The following is a 21,550-nucleotide window of genomic DNA, read 5'->3' as shown; positions in this document are numbered from 1 at the left end:
AAAAGTACTCATTCAAGACCTCTCCTATCTCTTCAGACTCAATACACAATCTTCCGCTACTGTCCTTGATCGGACCTCCCCTCGCTCTAGTCATTCTCATATTTCTCACATATGTGTAAAAGGCCTTGGGGTTTTCCTTGATCCTACCTGCCAAAGATTGTTCATGCCCTCTCTTAGCTCTCCTAATCCCTTTCTTCAGTTCCCTCCTGGCTATCTTGTATCCCTCCAATGCCCTGTCTGAACCTTGTTTCCTCAGCCTTACATAAGTCACCTTTTTCCTCTTAACAATACATTCAACCTTTCTTGTCAACCATGGTTCCCTCACTCGGCCATCTCTTCCCTGCCTGACAGGGACATACATATCGAGGACACGTAGCACCTGTTCCTTGAACAAGTTCCACATTTCACTTGTGTCCTTCCCTGCCAGCCTATGTTCCCAACTTATGCACTTCAATTCTTGTCTGACAACATCGTATTTACCCTTCCCCCAATTGTAAACCTTGCCCTGTTGCACATACCTATCCCTCTCCATTACTAAAGTGAAAGTCACAGAATTGTGGTCACTATCTCCAAAATGCTCCCCCACTAACAAATCTACCACTTGCCCTGGTTCATTACCCAGTACTAAATCCAATATTGCCCCTCCTCTGGTCGGACAATCTACATACTGTGTTAGAAAAGCTTCCTGGACACACTGCACAAACACCACCCCAACCAAACTATTTGATCTAAAGAGTTTCCACTCAATATTTGGGAAGTTAAAGTCGCCCATGACTACTACCCTATGACTTCTGCACCTTTTCCAAAATCTGTTTCCCAATCTGTTCCTCCACATCTCTGCTACTATTGGGGGGCCTATAGAAAACTCCTAACAAGGTGACTGCTCCTTTCCTATTTCTGACTTCAACCCATACTACCTCAATAGGGTGATACTCCTCGAACTGTCTTTCTGCAGCTGTTATACTATCTCTAATTAATAATGCCACCCCCCCACCTCTTTTACCACCCTCCCTAATCTTATTGAAACATCTATAACCAGGGACCTCCAACAACCATTTCTGCCCCTCTTCTATCCACGTTTCCGTGATGGCCACCACATCGGAGTCCCAAGTACCGATCCATGCCTTAAGTTCACCCACCTTATTCCTGATGCTTCTTGCGTTGAAGTATACACACTTCAACCCATCTCCGTGCCTGCAAATACTCTCCTTTGTCAGTGTTCCCTTCCCCACTGCCTCATTACATGCTTTGGCGTCCTGAATATCGGCTACCTTAGTTGCTGTACTACAAATCCGGTTCCCATTCCCCTGCCAAATTAGTTTAAACCCTCCCGAAGAGTACTAGCAAACCTCCCTCCCAGGATATTGGTGCCCCTCTGGTTCAGATGCAACCCGTCCTGCTTGTACAGGTCCCACCTTCCCCAGAATGCCCTCCAATTATCCAAATACCTGAAGCCCTCCCTCCTACACCATTCCTGCAGCCACATGTTCAACTGCACTCTCTCCCTATTCCTAGCCTCGCTATCACGTGGCACCGGCAACAAACCAGAGATGACAACTCTGTCTGTCCTGGCTTTCAACTTCCAGCCTAACTCCCTAAACTTGTTTATTACCTCCACACCCCTTTTTCTACCTATGTCGTTGGTACCAATGTGCACCACGACTTCTGGCTGCTCCCCCTCCCCCTTAAGGATCCTGAAGACACGATCCGAGACATCCCTGGCCCTGGCACCCGGGAGGCAACATACCTTCCGGGAGTCTCGCTCGCGACCACAGAATCTCCTATCTATTCCCCTAACCATTGAATCTCCTACAACTATTGCTTTTCTATTCTCCCCCCTTCCCTTCTGAGCCCCAGAGCCAGACTCAGTGCCAGAGACCTGGCCGCTAGGGCCTTCCCCCGGTAGGTCATCCCCCCCAACAGCATCCAAAACGGTATACTTGTTTTGAAGGGGAACGGCCACGAGGGATCCCTGCACTGTCTGCCTGTTTGTTTTTTTCCCCCTGACTGTAACCCAGCTATTCTTGTCCTGTACCTTGGGTGTGGTTACCTCCCTGTAACTCTTCTCAATCACCCCCTCTGCCTCCCGGATGATCCGAAGTTCATCCAGCTTCAGCTCCAGTTCCCTAACACGGTCTTTGAGGAGCTGAAGTTGGGTGCACTTCCCGCAGGTATAGTCAGTGGGGACACCGGTGGTATCCCTCACCACCCACATCCTACAGGAGGAGCATGTAACTGGCCTAGCCTCCATCCCCTCTTACCTGACAGAATATAGCTGCTGTGTGGACTAACTAGATCTCCGCCCTCCGACTCTGCTCCCAGTCAGCTACACTTCCTGTAAACTCCTGGCTCTCTTCGCACTCTTTGCGGAAATGTCGGAAACAAAATGAAAGGAGCACCTTACTCCCTCCTCACCTAACTCCCTCGGTCACCAAACTCTTACTATAGCACTCAAATGCACCAAATTCAGCACTCCCTCGGTCACCAAACTCTCACTATCGCACTCAAAAAGCACCAAATTCAGCACTCAGTGCAAACAAAGTCTGCACTGTAGGGGATCACTTTTATACTGTGAATCTAGCCTTTGAAAAACTGGCCTAATCCAATTAACTAATTAACAAGCTCCAGCTGCAAGTGCCTAGAAGTAGAAGCCTGTTTAAAGCTGAAGCTCTCTGCAATTTCCTCATAAATTTGTTCTTCCATCTCTTCCCACTCGATGCTGGATAATAAAATGCACTCAGTAATGTAATGGTATCTCTATTGTTTTTTGGCTCTAACTAAATAGATTCTGTCTTTTACCCCTCTGAGACATCCTCTCTCTTCAGCTCTGTAATGTTCTCCTTAATCAGTACTGCTACCCCACTTTCTGTTTTTCCTTCTCTATCTTTTCTGGACACCTTGGGCTGGATTCTCCGCTGGCGGGATTCTCCGTTGCGACGGCAATGCATCCACGCCTGGGGATTTCCTAATGGAGCTGCCCACAATGGGAAACCCCATTGGCCAGCTGGCGGGAGAATCCCACTGCTGGCGTGCGTGTGCCGGAGAATCCTACCCCTTGTGTCCAGGAATATTTAGAACCCTTTTCTTTTTGGAGCCATGTCGTTGTTACTGCTACAAAATCAAATTCCTACCTAGCTATCTGCCCAGCAGCTCACCAGCTTTATTTATCACACTGTGCAGTCACATACCTGCACAGTCAGCTTAATGTTGATCTTATTTCATTCCCTCTTCCTGTTATTTACTGTTGTAGCACTGTCTGTTTCTCCCAGCTTTCTGTGCACCCCAATATTATTTGTTGGAGCTGGCCATTGTGCAGAACCTAAACTGCATACCAAATTGTTGCTGAGTAAGTGTCACTTGAAAGAACCGTCGGTGGCACGTTCTATCAATGTCCTGATAATTGAGAGCAAACTGATGGAGTGGTAACTGGTCAGATTGGATTTGTCATGCTTTTTGTGTACAGGACATACCTGGGCAATTTTCCACATTGTTGGGTGTGTTGTATGCTCATCTAGCTATTCTATAGATGCATGTATGTGATTTGCCTCAACTCCTTCCTGTGGTCATATTATTTATTGTTCAATGGAATATGGGCATCGCTGGCTAGGCCAACATTTGTTGCCCATCTCTAATGCCTTTGAGAAGGTGCTGGGGAGTCTCCTTCTTAAAATGCTGTAGTCCTTATGGTGTTTGCGAGCTTTTTTTATTCTTTCATGGGATGTGGGTATTGCTGGCAAGGGCAGCGTTTGTTGCTCATCCTTGCCCTTAAACTGAGTGAGTGGCTTGCTCAGCCATTTCCTTGGGCAGTTAAGAGTTAAACACATTGCTGTGGATCTGGAGTCACATGTAGGCCAAACCAGCTAAGAATGGCAGATTTCCTTTCCTGAAGGATATTCGTGAACCAGATGGGTTTTTACAACAGTCGACAATAGTTTCATGGTATCATTAGACTTTTAATTCCAGATTTTTATTCAATTCAAATTTAACTCTGGTTCATTACCCTGCGTCTCTGGAATGGCAGTCCAGCAACAATACCACTATGCCATTGCCTCCCTTAGGTTAAGACACAATAGCAGGGTTTTGAATGACCTCAAGTTTGCAAAGGGTAGAATGTAAAGAGGCTGACTTGGAGGGCATTGCAATAATAAAGTTTTGAGGTAAGGAAGGCACAGATGTGGGTTTTAGAAGCAAGTGAGCTGAAGAGGGATAGAGTTGGATGATGTTGCGGTGTCGGAAATAGGTGGTCTTAGTGATGACGCAGATATGTGATGAAAGCTCACCATGGGTTAAATTTGACACCAATGTTCATAAGTTATTAAGAGATAGGAACTGAATTAGGTCATTTGGCCCATTGCATTTGCTCTGCCATTTGATCATGGATGATCTCATCCTGGCCTTAACTCCACCATCTTGCCCATTCTCCATAACCCTTCAACCCATTACCAATTAAAAATCTGTCGAACTCCCCCTTAAATTTACTCACTGTCCCAGTATCCACCGCACTCTGGGGTAGCAAATTCCACAAATTCACAACCCTTTGAGAGAAATAGTTTCTCCTCAACTCCCTTTTAAATTTGATACCTCTTATCCTAAGATTATGACCTCTCGTTCTAGGATGCCCCACAAGAGGAAGCATCCACTCCACATCTACTTTATCATCTTGCATACATCAATTCGATCTCCCCTCATTCTTCTAAACTCTGGAGAGTATGGGTCCAGCCTGTTCAATCTCTCTTCATATGACAAACCCCTCATCTCTGGAATCAACCTAGTGAACCTCGTCTGAACTGCCTCCAATACCACCACACCTTTCCTCAAACAAGGGACCAAAACTATGCACAATACTCCAGGTGTGGTCTAACCAATGCCTTGTAAAATTGCAACTACACTTCCTTACAGTTATACTCTATTCCATTAGCTATAAATACCATCATTCTATTTGCTTTCTTTAATATCTGCTGTACCTGCATGCTAGTTTTCTGTGACTCATGAACGAGAACACCCAGATCCCTCTGCACTGGAGCACCCTGAAGTCTCTCCCCATTTAGACAATATGTTGCCTTCCCATTTTGCTGACCAAAATGCATGACCTCACATTTATCCATGTTAAACTACATTTGCCACATTTTGACCTATTTTTCTAACCTATCTATATCCATTTGTAAGGTACTTATTTCCTCATTACAACTTACTGTTCTACCTATTTGTGTGTCATCTGCAAATAGAGCCTTCTGTCCTGTATCCAAGTCGTTTATATAGATTGTAAATAGCTGGGGCCCAAGGACCAAATTTTGCAAAAACTGTTTTTCAAAAATCAAACGCCTTCCGGAAGTCCAGATACACTACATCTACAAGATCCCCATTATCTCCTTTGCTTGTTACATCTTTGAAGAACTCTAGCAAATTAGTCAAACATGATTTGCCCTTCATAAAACCATGCTGACTCTGATGATTGTGTTTTGACTTTTCAAATGTCCTGATGTTACTTCCGTGATAATTCATTCTAACAATTTCCCAACAGATGTTAAACTAACTGGTCTATAATTTCCCACATTCTGCCTCCCTCCCTTTTTGAATAAGGGCGTAAAGTTAGCATTTTTCCAATCCATTGGAACTTTCCCGTGTCCACGGAATTTTGTAATATAACCAATAGATCCACTATCTCTGCTGCCACTTCCTTTAACACCCTAGCATGTAGGCCATCAGGCTCTGGGACTTGTCTGCCTTCAATCACAATAGTTTGTTGAGTCCCATTTCCCTATTGATGTTGATTGTTCTATGTTCCTACCTTTCTATTAGCTCTGAATTTTCCGTTCCTATAGAAATAGCACTGGCATCCTCCACCATGAAAACTGAGGCAAAGTATTAATTTAGCATCTTTGCCATTTCTGTGTTCCCCACTATTAACTCTCCAATTTCACCTGCATGTTCTCCTTGTGTCTGCGTGGGTGTCGTCCGGGTGCTCCGGTTTCCTCCCACAGTCCAAATTGTGCAGGTTAGGTGGATTGGCCATGCTAAATTGCCCTGAGCATCCAAAAAGCTGAGGTGGGGTTACTGGGTTACAGGGATAGCATGGAGCTGTGGGCTTAAGTAGGGTGCTCTTTCCAAGGCCTGGTGCAGATTCGATGGGCGAATGGCCTCCTTCTGCACTGTAAATTCTATGATTCTATGATCTTTCAAGAGACCAACATTCACCATACTGACTCTCTTTTTTTATACTTATGGAAGCTTTTGCTATCCTTTTTTGATATTTTGCACTAATTTTCTTTTGTAATTTACCTTGACTCTTTTTATTACTTTTTTAGTATCTCTTTGTTATGTTTGAAAGTTTCCCAATGTTCCAGCCTGCTTCTGGCCTTTACAATATGATATACCTTAGTTTTTGTCTTTATATTGTCCTTGACCTTGTTTAGCCATGGATGTTTTTTTATCTCTCTTACCATCTTTCATCCTCACTGGAATATTTTTTAGTTGTGAGGAATTGTGTATCTCCTTAAACAACTGCCACTGCTCATCAGCTGTCCCACCTTTTAGCCTTCCTGCCCACTCGGGCAAAAACTGTCCTCATGCCAATGTAATTTCCTATGTTTAAATCCAGAATGCAAGTGTGGGACTCCACTTTTACAGATGCACCATAGAAAGCATTCTCTCTGGTTGTATCACAGCTTGGTATGGTTCCTGCTCTGCCCAAGACCGCAAGATACGACAATAGAACATAGAACGATACAGCGCAGTACAGGCCCTTCGGCCCACGATGTTGCACCGAAACAAAAGCCCTCTAACCTACACTATGCCCTTATCATCCATATGCTTATCCAATAAACTTTTAAATGCCCTCAATGTTGGCGAGTTCACTACTGTTGCAGGTAGGGCATTCCACGGCCTCACCACTCTTTGCGTAAAGAACCTACCTCTGACCTCTGTCCTATATCTATTACCCCTCAGTTTAAAGCTATGTCCCCTCGTGCCAGCCATTTCCATCCACGGGAGAAGGCTCTCACTGTCCACCCTATCTAACCCCCTGATCATTTTGTATGCCTCTATTAAGTCTCCTCTTAACCTTCTTCTCTCCAACGACAACAACCTCAAGTCCATCAGCCTTTCCTCATAAGATTTTCCCTCCATACCAGGCAACATCCTGGTAAATCTCCTCTGCACCCGCTCCAAAGCCTCCACGTCCTTCCTATAATGCGGTGACCAGAACTGTACGCAATACTCCAAATGCGGCCGTACCAGAGTTTTGTACAGCTGCAACATGACCTCATGACTCCGGAACTCAATCCCTCCACCAATAAAGGCCAACACTCCATAGGCCTTTTAGGACAAAAGGTCGTGAATGTAGCCCAATCCATTACACAAACCAGCCTCCCACCCATTGACTCTGTCTACAATTCCCGCTGCCTCGGAAAGGCAGCCAGCATAATTAAGGACCCCACGCATCCCGGACACTCTTCCTCCTCCTTACGTCAGGAAAAAGATACCAAAGTTTGAGGTCACGTACCAACCGTCTCAAGAACAGCTTCTTCCCTGCTGCCATCAGACTTTTGAATGGACCTAACTCGTATTAAGTTGATCTTTTCTCGACACCCTAGCAATGACTGTAACATTATATTCTGCAGTCTCTCCTTCTTTTCCTATGTACGGTATGCATTGTTTGTGCAGCATGCAAGAAACAATACTTTTCACTGTATACTAATACATGTGACAATAATAAATCAAATCAAAAAATCAAATCACAGATGGGGCTTTCCCTCGACCGTTGGAGGTGGATCGAGCGTACAGAGCGCTGGCGAGGAAGCCGGGGCAGGGGGACCCCCCGCGGGCGATGGTGGTCAGGTTCCACAGGTACCTGGATAAGGAGCGCGTTCTCCAGTGGGCCAAGCGCATGCGGAGCTGTAAGTGGGACAACAGCATTTTGCGGGTGTACCAAGATTTAAGCGTAGAGGTGGCCGAGAGGAGGGCAGGCTTTAATCAAGTCAAGTCGATCCTGTTCAAGAAACAGGTTAAGTTCGGACTGTTGTATCCGGCATGACTTTGGGTTACGGATGAGGACCAACATCATTACTTTGAGTTGCCTGAGGACGCTATGGAGTTCGCCAGGAGGAAAGGACTGGTGCCAACTTGAGAACATTCGGCTCTAAGTTTGAGAAACGGTTTTTCCTGTTCATTTTAAATGCTGTCTGCATTGATTTATCCGTTTGTTCGTTTTCGTTCTTGGCTTTTTCTCTTTGATAACTGTGCTTTGATTAAGAAGGGGAAAGTGGGTTTTCTTTTTTTTTTTTAAATTCCTCGATTTCGGTGGGTTTTCTGTGTTGTGAGGGGGCTGGTGGTGGGGATTTTTGACTTTGTATTATTTTGAGTAGTATTACTTCGATCTGTATTATAGCAAGAGTTTGGCTTTGTTTTTCTTTACACTGACTTTGGTTGGTGGCTGTTTCTTAAAGTGGGTGGTTGTCGGGGCTGGGTTGATGAGGGGGATGGTTTCGATGGGCGGGGGGAGGGAAGGTAGGCAACAATAGATGGGAGACATGCTGGCGCCGGAGCTGTGAGCCACCAGGCTAGCTGGGTGAGCTAGTCTGCGTGAGCACAGTGGGGGGTGTGTATACAATCAGATTAGGGATGGGGTTAGGTTACAGACTGGTGTTGCTGGGAAGAGGGGGGGGTTGTTCGGCTGACGAGGGAGGGATTTGATTTTAGAAGCGGAGAAGAGGTCGGGGATGGGTGGTGCCAGGAGGCGGGACCACAGAGGCGCGGGGCAGGCCCAGGAAAGGGGATGGCTGACCGGCAAGGCGGGGGGGTGTGATGCCTCCCAACTAGGCTGGTCACGTGGAACGTTAGAGGGCTAAATGGGCCAGTAAAGAGGGCAAAGGTGTTCGCGCATCTTAGGGCTCTAAAGGCGGACGTGATAATGTTGCAGAAGATGCACCTGAAGTAGCGGACCAGATTAGGTTGAGGAAGAGCTGGGTTAGTCAGGTATTCCACTCAGGGCTAGATACTAAGACCAGGGGAGTCGCGATTTTGGTGAACAAGCGGGTGCAGCTTGAGGTGGGGAGTATTGTTTCGGACGGGGGAGGCCGCTACGTTATGGTTAGCGGTAAGCTGGAAGGGAGGCAGGTGGTCCTGGTCAACATGTATGTGCCAAACTGGGATGATGCGGGTTTCATAAAGCGGGTGCTGGGGAAGATACCCGACCTGGATTCCCACAAGCTGGTTATGGGAGGGGACTTCAATACAGTTATTGATCCAGGCCTGGACCGGTCGTGCTCAAAAACGGGCAGAATGTCAGCAATGGGAAAAGAGCTGAGGGAGTTCATGGAGCAGAAGGGGGGGAGTCGACCCGTGGAGGTTTAGAAGGCCGGATGGTTCCTGCTCTGCCCAAGACCTCAGGATACCACCTTTTTCTCACACGTCCATAGGGTCTACTCCCGGATCGATTTTTAAATATTGAGTAGGGATCTACTGACAGGGGTGGTGGACGTACAGTATTCGGCAATCACCATTTCCGACCATGACCCACATTGTGTCGAGCTACAGGTGAGTGAAGAGAGCTTCCAGTTCCCGCAGTGGAGGCTGGATGTGGGACTGCTGGCTGATGGGAGAAGGTGAGGAAGTGTGTACAAAACTACCTGCAGGTCAACGATACGAGGGAAGTCTCAGCAGCTGTGGTGTGGGAGGTGCTCAAGGCAGTGGTGAGAGAGGAGCTGATCTTAATCCGGGCTCACAGAAACAAGACAGACAGGGCAGAAACGGACCGACTGCTAGCGGAGATCCTGCAGATTGCCAGGAGGTATGAGGGGATGCCGAGTGCGGAACTCTTGAGGGAACGGAGGAGGCTGCAGGCGGAGTTTGGGGTGGTGTCCATGGGTAAGGCAGTGGAGCAGCTCAGAAAGGCGAGGGGTGCGGTATATGAACATGGAGAGAAAGCCAGCAGGATGCTGGCTCAACAGCTCAAAAAGAGGGAGGCGGCTAGGGCAATAGGTAAAGTGGTGGATGGAGGCGGTAACTTGGTAGGGGATGCGGCGGGTGTGAACAGGGCTTTCAAGGACTTTTATAGCAGACTCTATAGCTCGGAGCCCCCCACAGGGCCGGAGGGGATGAGATGCTTCTTAGACGGCCTGACATTCCGAAAAGTAGAAGGGCTGGGTGCCCCGATCAGAGCTGAGGAGATATTTGAAGCTTAAAGGCCATGCAGTCAGGTAAAGCCCCGGGTCCGGGTGGGTGACCGGTAGAATTTTATAAAAAGTCCTCCGGGATATTGGGGCCGCTGCTGGTCAAGGTTTTTAATGAGGCAAGGGACAGAGGGGTGCTGCCCTAGACAATGTCGCAGGCTACCATCTCCTTGATTTTAAAACGGGACAAGAACCCGGAGTCGTGTGGGTCTTATAGGCCGATCTCCCTTCTTAACGTGGATGCTAAACTGCTGGCAAAGCTCTTGGCCACTAGGATTGAGGATTGTGTGCCGTGTGTTATTAGGGAGGACCAAACAGGGTTCGGTAAAGGTAGGCAACTGGTGGCGAATATAAGAAGATTGCTCAATGTGATCATGATGCCCTCAGAGGGAAAGGAGGTGGAGGTAGTGGTGGCAATGGACGTGGGGAAGGCGTTTGACCGGGTAGAGTGGGAATACTTATGGGAGGTGCCGGGACGGTTTGGATTTGGGGTGGGTTTCATCGAACGGGTCAGGATGCTATATCAGGCCCCGGAGGTGAGTGTGAAGACAAACAGGATGACTTCCGACTATTTTAGACTACACCGCGGGATGAGACAGGGGTGCCCCCTCTCCCCACTGCTGTTTGCGCTAGCTATAGAGCCGCTGGCAATTGCTCTGAGGGCTTCAGAGGGTTGGAAGGGGCTGGTTCGGGGGTGGGGGGGGGGAGGTGGAGCATAGAGTTTCATTGTATGCAGATGACTTGCTCTTGTACGTTTCGGACCCAATGGCGGGGATGGACGGAATCATGGCGACCCTGGGGGAATTCGGCCGGTTTTCGGGGTACAAATTGAATATAACAAAAAGTGAAATGTTTGTAGTTCAGGAGAGGGGCCAAGGGGACCGGCTGAGGGAGCTGCCGTTCCGGTTAGTTGGGGACAGTTTCAGGTACCTGGGAATACAAGTGGCGCGGGATTGGGGTCGACTGCACAAGCTGAACCTGTCCCGGCTGGTAGATCAAATGCGAGGGGCGTTCCGGAGGTGGGATGCGCTCCCGCTGTCGTTAGCTGGGAGAGTACAGACAGTTAAAATGACGGTCCTCCCGAGGTTCTTATTCGTGTTCCAGTGTCTCCCCATTTTCATTCCACGTTCCTTTTTTAAGAGGGTAAGCAAGATCATTTTGGGCTTTGTATGGGCGGGCGAGTGAAGAGGGTGATGCTCGAGCGGAACTGGGGGGAAGGGGGGCTTGCACTGCTGAATTTCAGCAACTATTATTGGGTGGCTAAAGTGGGTGGTGGGGGGTCGACTTGGGGGCGGGTGGAGGCAGCCTCATGTAGGGGTACCAGTCTGGGGGCGTTAGTGACGGCGCCTCTGCCGTTCCCACCGGCGTGCTTCTCCACCAGACCTGTAGTGGTGGTGGCCCTTCGGATCTGGGGACAGTGGAGGAGGCACGTGGGAGCAACGGGAGCATTGGTCTGGTCCCCGATATGTGACAACCATCGGTCTGCCCCGGGGAGGTTGGATGGACAGTTCCGGGTATGGCGAAGGGCGGGGCTTGAGCGGATGGGAGATTTGTTTTTGGAAGGGAGCTTCCTTAACTTGAGGGAGATGGAGGCCAAGTTTGGGTTGACGAGGGGGAATGAATTCCGGTCTATTCAGGTGCGGGACATTTTGCGTAGGCAGATGCCATCTTTTCCACTCTTGCCACTAAGGGGGATCCAAGATAGGGTAGTGTCCAGAGGATGGGTGGGGAAGTGTCTCGGATATTTACAAGGAGCTCATGGGGGCGGAGGAGACGCAGACCGAAGAGCTGAGGCATAAATGGGAGGATGAGTTGGGAGGGGAGATTGAGGAAGGCCTGTGGGAGGACGTGCTGAGCAGGGTTAATGGGACTGCAACATGGAACATACTGTTTGAAGAAACAATCTCCAATATACTCAATGAACTCCACCTCCAGGCTAGCTTGCCAAATTGATTCTTCCAGTCAATGTGCATATTAAAATCACCCATGATTATTGCCACACCTTTCTAACAAATCTCTGGTATTTCCTGGTTTATACTGTGCCCCACTGCAGAACTACTGTTTGCGGGCTTATAGATTACTCCTATCAGGGGCTTTTTCTCTTGCTATTTCTTATTTCTACGAGCAATCTTGCTGAGTCTCAGACAATTGCCAGGGAGAGAGAGGGATGGAGTTTGTGACAGGGACTGAAAGCAATGGCTTCAATCTTCCAAATATTTAATTGGTGGAAATTTCTGTTCATCCAGTACTGCATGTCAGATAAGGGGCGGGATTCTCCGACCCCCCGCCGAGTCGGAGAATCGCCGGGCGCTGACGTGAATCCCGCCCCTGCCAGTTGCCGAATTCTCCGGCACCGGATGTTCGGCGGGGGTGGGAATCGCGCCGGTTGGCGCCCCCCCCCCCCCCCCCCCGGCGATTCTCCAGCCAGCGATGGGCCGACGTCCCACTGCTGGAATGCATGTCCCGCTGGCGAGAATCAAACCACCTCTCTTACCGGCGGGACAAGGCGGCGCAGGCGGGCTCCATGGTCCTGGGGGGGGGGGGGGGGGGGGGGGGCGATCTGGCCCCGGGGGGTGCCCCCACGGTGGCCTGGCCCGCGATCGGGGCCCACCGATCCGCGGGCGGGCCTGTGCCGTGGGGGCACTCTTTTCCTTCCGCCTTTGCCATGGTCTCCACTATGGCGGAGGCGGAAGAGACCCCCTCCACTGCGCATGCGCGGGGATGCTGTGAGCGGCCGCTGATGCTCACGCGCATGTGCCGCCCGGCAAGGTCATTTCCGCGCCAGCTGGCGGGGCACCAAAGGCCTTTCCCGCCAGCTGGCGGGGTGGAAATCAGTCCAGCGCCGGCCTAGCCCCTCAAGGTGAGGGCTCAGCCCCTCAAGATGCGGAGACTTCCGCACCTTTGGGCGGCACGATGCCGGACTGATTCACGCCGTCTTTGGCGCCGGTCGCCGGACATCGTGCCGATTGCGGAGAATCCCGCCCAAGAAATCTGACAATTTAGAGAAATGGTGGGGTGAAGGTAATGAGGTAGCTCTGGGTGTCATCAGTGTGCATGTGAAAACTTGTGATGTTAGCTGACATCGCACATGGTCCCTTTATTGTTTATTCAACATAAGGCCCTCAAAATAACATTAAAAATTGCTCTGCCATGAATGGGACATCTTTTTAATGTGTCCACTGCTTGCCTTATCACATTTGAGTTTGTTTTTCTCTGGCCTTCAATTTCTTTCTTGCCTTATTCCCAAGCTTCTGCATTTTGGCCTCCTTGTGTTAGGCAAAAGGCAGTAGCTAAATCTTGATTGGATGCTTTGGACATTTGTAACTGTCCTGAGAACACTTGATACTGTGGGTACACTGCAAAGAGGAATAAACTGGCATAAATATCTTTCAGTTTGATACATGCATATGTCCAAATTTTGCTTTCTTAAGCCAATTTTAAACCATTTTTTTTTTTTGCAGATAAAATGAATGAAAACTGGTCTTCAAAACAAATCAAAGACCAATTGGACCACAGGCAAGCAGGTGTGAAGGTGAAGATTGAAAACATTTTGCCTGAAGAGGAAGCAAAGTATGGGCAATGGTACGCAACAAAATAAACATCCAATCTGATTTTGATGCTGTTTCCACTTTACATACTAACATATGAATTTGGAGCAGGAGTAGGCTCTTCTGCTCTCTATATTGCTCAGTCATTCAGTAAGATCATGGCTTGTCCGATTGCAGCCTCAACCCAACTATTCTGCCTACCCCCCGATACTCTTTGGTTTCCCCTTGTTAGTCAAGATCTATCTACTTTTCCTTAAAAATATTCAATCACCCTACCTCTACGATCTGTGGAAGAGAGTTCCACAGACTCGCAACCCTTTGAGAGAAAATACATTTCCCTATCTCCCTCTTAAATGGAAGACCCCTTATTTTTAAGTTGTGCCCCCTAGTTCAAAATGCACCCGATCAAGTCCCCCCAGGATCTGATATGTTTCAGTCAGATAACCTCGTATTTTTCTAAACTTCAATTGATAAGGGCCAAACTTCAATGGATAAGGGTGGCACGGTTGTGCAGTGGTTAGCATTGCTGCCTCACAGCTCCAGGGTCCCGGGTTCAATTCTAGACACAAGTGACTGCGGAGTTTTTACTTTCTCCCTGTGTCTGCGAGTGGTCCGGTTTCCTCTCGTAGTCCAAAGATGTTAGGTGGATTGGCCATGCTAAATGGACCCTTAGTGGCAAAAAGGTTAGGTTGGGTTACGGGGATAGGGTGGAGGTGTGGGCTTTAGTAGGGTGGTCTTTCCAAAGAGCGATGCAGACCCAATGGGTCGAATGGCTCCTGCACTGTAACAATTCTATGATAACCTTCCTCATAAGATAACCCCCTCATCCCAGGAATCAGTTGAGTTGAACCTTCTCTGAATTGCTTCTAATGTAATTATGTATTTTATTAAATAAGGAGACCAAAGCTGTGCAAGTAACGTTTGAGCATAGAAATCTGCAGAGTAGTGAACAAATTTATTCTGAAACAATTTTAAGCAGAAGTACACAGCTTAGCAGTAGTGATGCATGCATTATTTCAGTTTGAAAGTTTGATAATGGAGTGGAACAAGCTGAATAGAGTTGCTGGTAACATGCCACTTGATGTGATACGTGCTTTGCAACACAAATATTTGTGTGCTCTTTTTTTCACCTCCGGTTTTCTTATTTGAGAGTAAGTCTCTTGTACTGTTTTATTGCACTGTTGCAAACAGATGATTTTTCTTTAGCACAGTGCTTTTGCCAGGATCTGTTGTGGTACAGTGCGTACAGGCAGACAAGAGGATCATAATGCATATAAATTAATGCTTCTGAGTCAATTAAAAAAAAAAATTTAGATTACTCAATTATTTTTTTCCAATTATGGGGCAATTTTGTGTGGCCAATCCACCTAACCTGCACGTCTTTGGGTTGTGGGGGTGAAACCCACGCAGACACTGGGAGAATGTGCAAACTTCACACAGACAGTGACCCAGGGCTGGGATCGAACCTGGGTCCTCAGCACCGTAGGCAGCAGTGCTAACCACTGCGCCACCATGCGGCCAACTGAGTCAATTGTTTATGTAATATCAAGAATCGCAACAATTTTAAGACGCGGATTTTCCAGTAGTCAATCTTTGAAGATTGCTGATTAGCGATTCACAGATTACTGAAAATTCATTTTGAATACACATTTAGGGAAACTCTTACACCATGTTTCATCAAAGACTCTGAAATAAGTATTGAATTTTGTGACACCCTATTTTGGCAGGCCGGTAAATATTAAATAATCCAAAACAATATTAACAATGTGCCATCTATCCTTTTGACAGAAAAGCATTGTTCAAAAGAGGATGTACACTCAGCCACAGACTGCATTCTCGTGGAAAGAAGCCAGGCTCTCTCAGGCAGAAGTACACTTTGCATAAGGCACTTTGCACTTACTCCATCTAAAGGAAGCATCAATGGAGAAATGACATTGTAGAAAATTATAATGAGTCTGAGGAATGTTCACAGGTAAAACGTAGCACACGTGAGCAAGGGATACAATTAGTGGACAGAGTAAGGCAGGCTGGTATTAGGTAGAACAAAAACAGAAAATGCCGGACCATCTCAGCAGGTCTGACAGCATCTGTGGAGAGAGAAGCGAACTAACGTTTCGAGTTTAGATGACTCTTGAAGCTATAGAGAACTGGAAATAGGATGAGATTTATATTGTTGTGGGGTCTGCTTGGAGCAGTGCGACTGGATAGAGGACCAGCGATAGGTTACGGTGTGGACAAAAATGCAAAGGGTATGCATATGGTGGTGATCATGGCTGAGAAGGGTGCTGATCGTGGCACATTAACAGATCAAAATGTGTTAATGGCAGAACAACGGTAAGCAGCTTGACAAAGGACAACGAGGGACAGGGAACCCATGGCCCTCGTGGTGTGGGGGGAGGGGAGACAATGGTGAGAGAAAAACGGATCAATGGAAGAAATGAAAATAAACTGATAGAAATAAAAATGGGTTGAAGGTGGAGGAGAGCATTCACAGTCTGAAGTGAAGTCCGGAAGGCTGCAACATGCCCAATCGGAAGATGAGGTGCTGTTCCTCCAGTTTGACTTGGCCTTCACTGGAACATTGCAGCAGGCCAAGGACGGGCATGTGGGTATTAGGTAGACCTGGCATGGCAACTTGCTCTGTTTATTGCTTCAGGAATGACACTTCATGGAGCTTACTTTCAAATTACTACATTAAGGTGAAAGCACATGCTGATCTCTGTCATATGTGAATCAAATGCTGATGAATTATGTGGATGTACTGAGAGTATTCCTGCATTTGTTCGCAATATGATCAGTGGAGTGATGCAGAGGTTGTTCATTCACCACTCTGCCAGAATAGAACAGATGTCTGACCAGCATTAACCGTTTGGTAACTGTTATGGAGGAACACATAAAGAAGACATAATAAAATCACTTTCACTGATCCTGTTGTTATGTTCTAAGGGGGCAATTTTATGGTCCATTTAGGCTTGAATGTCTACTGGCTTATACAAAGCTGGCTTACAGTGAACTGAGACCTACAATTGGCAATGTCAGCTCAGTGGTATTATTCATAGCTGTGGGCACCCCATTAATAGCCAGCCTATAGGAAATTCCCATAGGATTACCAAGCATTCATAGATTATAGATTAATTTCCTAGACACTGCTGTGAGTAACTTTCAGGAGCATTAAAAATTGTACTTTTCTATTTCCTTTCAGCACTTTACTTTTATTAATTCTAAAATCATTAATGGAGAGACAGGAACAAGGGGCGAGATTCTCCACTCCCGTGCCGGTTGGGCGTATCGCCTGGGCCACCAAAATTTCCCGGACGCCGGTCCGACATCCTCCCGCGATTCTCCCAAGCAGCGGGAACGGCCCCGTCTGGTTCCGCGGGCCGCAGGCCAGAGAATCGCCGGAGACACCCAAAATGGCGATTCTCCGATACCCCCCGCTATTCTCAGGCCCGGATGGGCCGAGCGGCCAGGCCAAAACGGCGGGTTTCCCCCGGCGCCGTCCACACCTGGTCGCGGCCGTCGTGAACAGCGCGGGAACGCTGGGGGGCGGCACCGGGGTGTACCTCAAATGTGGCATGGCCCGCGATCGGTGCCTACCGATCGTCGGGCCGTCCTCTCTGAAAGAGGACCTCCTTCCTTCCGCGGCCCCGCAAGATCCATCCGCCATCTTCTTGCGGGGCGGACTCAGAGAGGACGGCAACCACGCATGCGTGGGTGACGCCAGTTATGCGGCGCCGGCCGCGTCATCTATGCGGCGCCGCCTTTACGCGGCGACAAGGCCTGGCGCGTGTAGATGATGCGGCCCCGATCCTAGCCCATTGTCGGGGCCTGAATCGGTCGGGATCGGGGCCGTTTCGCGCCGTCGTGAACCTCGACGGCGTGGGCACTTCGGCGCGGGAGTGGAGAATCCCGCCCAGGGTGTTTGACTCCAGGAATACATCCACACAGAGTTAGAAACCTAGGGAAACTCACTTTGTAACAAATAATTGCTGTTCTAGATCATTGTTCTTTGTCATATCAGCTGAAATCTTACATTGCACAAACCAAAAACTATCTTTGGTCTTGACACCAGGTTGAATTCACGTGATTAAAATTTGTTCAAACTCACCTTTCCTTTCTTTGCCCTCATATAGCATTGTGCCAGGCCATACCCAGGTATTTCCCACAGAAACAGAACTGGAATTGGGGAAGGTAAAAGGTGAAGAAGTGATGATGAATCAATCCCCTGAGCAATATGAATACTGGTGTAAGTGGCTTTCTTATGATTTTATAGAAATAAGTCCAGTTGTTCAATCATATAAACCCATGCAATTCAATCCGGATAAGTGGGGTTGTGCACTTGGGCAGGACAAACAAGGCAAGGGAATACATGATAAACGGCAGGATCCTGCGAAGCACCGAGGATCCGAGGGATCTTGGTGTGTATGTACCCTGGCCCCTTAAGGTAGCAGAGCAGGTGGATACAGTGGTTAAGAAGGCATGTGATATACTTGTCTTTATTAGCCGAGGCATAGAGTTTAAGATGGACTAATAATCCAGAGAACCAGAGTCATGGGATCCGGGTTTGAATCCTGCCATGGCAGATGGTGAAGTTTGAATTCAAAAATATGGAATTAAATGTCTAATGATGACCATGAAACCATTGTCGATTGTCATAACAACCCATCTGTTTCAGTAATGTCCTTTAGGGAAGGAAATCTGTCGTCCTTATCTGGCCTGGCCTACATGTGACTCCGGATCCACAGCAATGTGTTGTCTCTTAAATGCACTCGGATTGGCAATAAATGGTGGCCCAGCTAGTGAGGCCCACATCCCATGAACGAATTTTAAAAAAAGAGCAGGGAGGTTATGCTGAACTGTATTAAATGTCGGTTAGGCCACAACTAGAGCAATGTGTGCAGTTCTGGAATCTGCATTATAGGAGGGATGTGATAGCACTTGAAAGGGTGCAGAGGAGATTAACTAGATCTTGCCTGGCCTGGAGAAATTTTGCTATGAAGAGAGATTGGATGGAACGGCTTGTTTTCCTTGGAGCAGAAGAGACTGAGGGGGTATATTATGTATAAAATTATGAGGGGCACAGTTAGAGTAGACAGGAAGAAACTTTTCACCGGCGGATGGTGAGAGTCTAGAACTCCCTGCCTGAAAGAGTGGTGGAGGCAAAGACCCTCATAACATTTAAGAAGTATTTAGATATGCACTTGCGATGCCAAGACATACAAGGCTACGGGCCAAGTGCTGGAAAATGGGATTAGAATAGTTAGGTGGTTATTTTTGACGGGCACAGGTACAATGGACCAAAGGTCCTTTTCTGTGATGTATACCTCTATGATTCATTGAAACAAAACTAGCCAGTACAATGTGAATAATACTGACACTACGCAAAGACCTTGGTCGGAATTCTCCGGTATCCAGCGGGCGGGCCATACCGGCGCCAAAGAGTGGCGTGAACCACTCCGGCGTCGGGCCGCCCGGAAGGTGGGGAATCCTTTGCACCTTCAGGGGCTAGGCAGGCGCTGGAGGGGTTAGCGCCGCGCCAACCGGCGGCGAAGGGCCTCCGTCGGCCGGCGCGAGTTGGCCCATGCGCTGGAGCGCCAGCGTGTTCCCAGAACCGCTGGCGTAATCCCTGCGCATGAGCAGGGGGTTTATTCCCCGCACCGGCCATGGTGGAGCTTTACATAGGCCGACGCGAAGGGAAAGAGTGCCCCCACGGCACATGCCTGCCCGCAGGTCAGTGGGCCCCGATTGCTGGCCAGGCCATTGTGGGGGCCCCCCCTGTGGCTGTATCCCCCCTGAGGACTCTGCAGGCCGCCCTCAGAGACAGGTCCTGCCGGTGCAGACAATGTGTAATTCACGCCGACGGGACGGGCCGAAAACGGGCGGCCGCTCGGCCCATCGGGGTCCGGAGAATCGCTGGGGGGGGGGGCCACTGCCAATGGCCCCCAACCGGCGTGGCGCGATCCCCGCCCCCGCCAGAAAACCGGCGCCGGAGAATTCGGCAGCTGGCGTCGGAGCGACGGGGCGGGATTCACGCCGCCCCCGGCGATTCTCTGACCCAGCGGGGGGGTCGGAGAATCCTGTCCCTCGACTTTGAGATGTGAGGTCCTTGACTATAATTTCAGTTTTGGTCAGGTAGAATTCTTGTCACAAAAGATTTGTTTTTGTTGAAATGGGGATAGTTGTCATGGTAGACTTTGTCAGAATAATAAGGAAAGATTAGAATAAGAGAATTTTTGGGAGCAAGTGAGATTCAGAAAAGATGGTTTCATTGCAATTTTTCTTTTCTGTGAACGTGCATCTAACTCTTATTATTTGTATCCCAGTTTGCGAGACTTGCCAGGAGTACTTCATAGACGAGTGTGCTCTTCATGGATGCCCAATATTTGTTACTGATACACCTATACCAGTAGGTACACCGGACAGGGCAGCCCTCACGGTCCCTGTTGGAGTAGCTGTTGTGAAGGAGCCTGGAGGAGAGATTGATGTTCGTTGTTTGGATGCCATCATTCCAAGAGGAAGGATATTTGGACCATATGAAGGAGAGGTGTGCCAAACCGATAAGTCATCTGGGTTTTTCTCATGGCTGGTATGTGCTTTTTTATACTTGGAGAACATGCGCCCATGCACACTTGCAGTGAAAGGTGCATAGCTTTGGCAATTGAACATTGCCTTTAGATCAGAATAAGGATAACATTATAAGTACATTTTATGAGATGAAGTACCTAATATAGAGCCATGATTGATGGGAATGTAGACCACAGAGATTAGAACATTGTGAACCATGCAACCCCCTACTCCATGAGTCTTATCTTGTGTATTAACCTTTTGTGCGACACCTTATCAAATTTTTTTTAGAAATTCGAATCGCCTACATCTATTATCGGCTCGACTAGTTACATTCTCAAAAAATCGCGAATAACAGTAATAATAACTTGCATTTATATGGCATCTTTAACATAATAATTCCCCCAAGGTGTTTTACAGGAGCATCATGTCACAAAATTTGACACAAACCTCACCTGGAACTATTTGGCCAGATTACAAAAGGCTTCATTAAAGAATTAGGTTTTAAGGAGCATCCAAAATGAGGAATGAGAAGTCCATAGCTTAGGGCCTTGGCAGCTGAAGGCTTAGCTATCAATGGCGGAGCAATTAAAATTGGGAATGTACGTGAGGCCATAATTGGAAGAGTGCAGAGATCCCTGAGGATTGTAGGGTGCAACGAATTACAGAAATATGGAGCGGCAAAGCCATGAAGGGATTTGAAAGGGCAGCATGGTAGCATAGTGGTTAGCACTGTGACTTCACAGCGCCAGGGTCCCAGGTTCGATTCCCAGTTTGGGTTATTGTCTGTGTGGAGTCTGCATGTTCTCCCTTTGTCTGCATGGGTTCCCTCCGGGTGCACCGGTTTCTTCCCACAGTCCAAAGATGAGCAGAGTTCGGTGGATTGGCTATGCTAAATTGCCCTTAGTGTCCAAATAAGGTTAGGTCGGGTTACGGGGATAGGGTGGATGTGTGGGAATAAGAAGGGTTCTTTTTCCAAGCGCCGGTGCAGACTCGATGGGATGAATTGCCTCCTTCTGCACAATGATTCTATGAAAACAAGGAAGGAATTTTAAAATTGAGACATAGCTTAACTGGGAACCAGTGTAGGTCACTGAGCATAGGAAAGATTGGTAAGGTGGACATGGTGCAAGTTAGGATATGTGTAGCAGATATTTGAATGACCTCAAGTTTGTGGAGACCATAAGACCATAAGACATAGGAGTGGAAATAAGGCCATTCGGCCCATCGAGTCCACTCCACCATTCAATCATGGCTGATTTCAACTCC

The 21,550-nt window shown here is 48.0% G+C and overlaps 1 protein-coding gene across 4 annotated transcripts in view; it reads left to right on the top strand.

Annotated features, from left to right (window-relative positions):
• Positions 1-21,550, top strand: part of prdm11 (PR domain containing 11) — a 202,059-nt gene that overhangs the window by 28,879 nt on the left and 151,630 nt on the right. For all 4 annotated transcript variants that reach the window (XM_072518836.1, XM_072518834.1, XM_072518833.1 and 1 more), the window contains exons 2-4: positions 13,631-13,751; positions 17,851-17,963; positions 20,041-20,303. In XM_072518836.1, the coding sequence (XP_072374937.1) occupies positions 13,636-13,751; positions 17,851-17,963; positions 20,041-20,303 (492 nt within the window). In that variant the 5' untranslated portion in view covers positions 13,631-13,635. The remainder of the gene's footprint in view (positions 1-13,630; positions 13,752-17,850; positions 17,964-20,040; positions 20,304-21,550) is intronic.

This window comes from Scyliorhinus torazame, chromosome 10, assembly GCF_047496885.1.
Source record: "Scyliorhinus torazame isolate Kashiwa2021f chromosome 10, sScyTor2.1, whole genome shotgun sequence".
NCBI lineage: Eukaryota > Metazoa > Chordata > Chondrichthyes > Carcharhiniformes > Scyliorhinidae > Scyliorhinus > Scyliorhinus torazame.
This window is presented reverse-complemented; position numbering and strand designations above follow the sequence as displayed.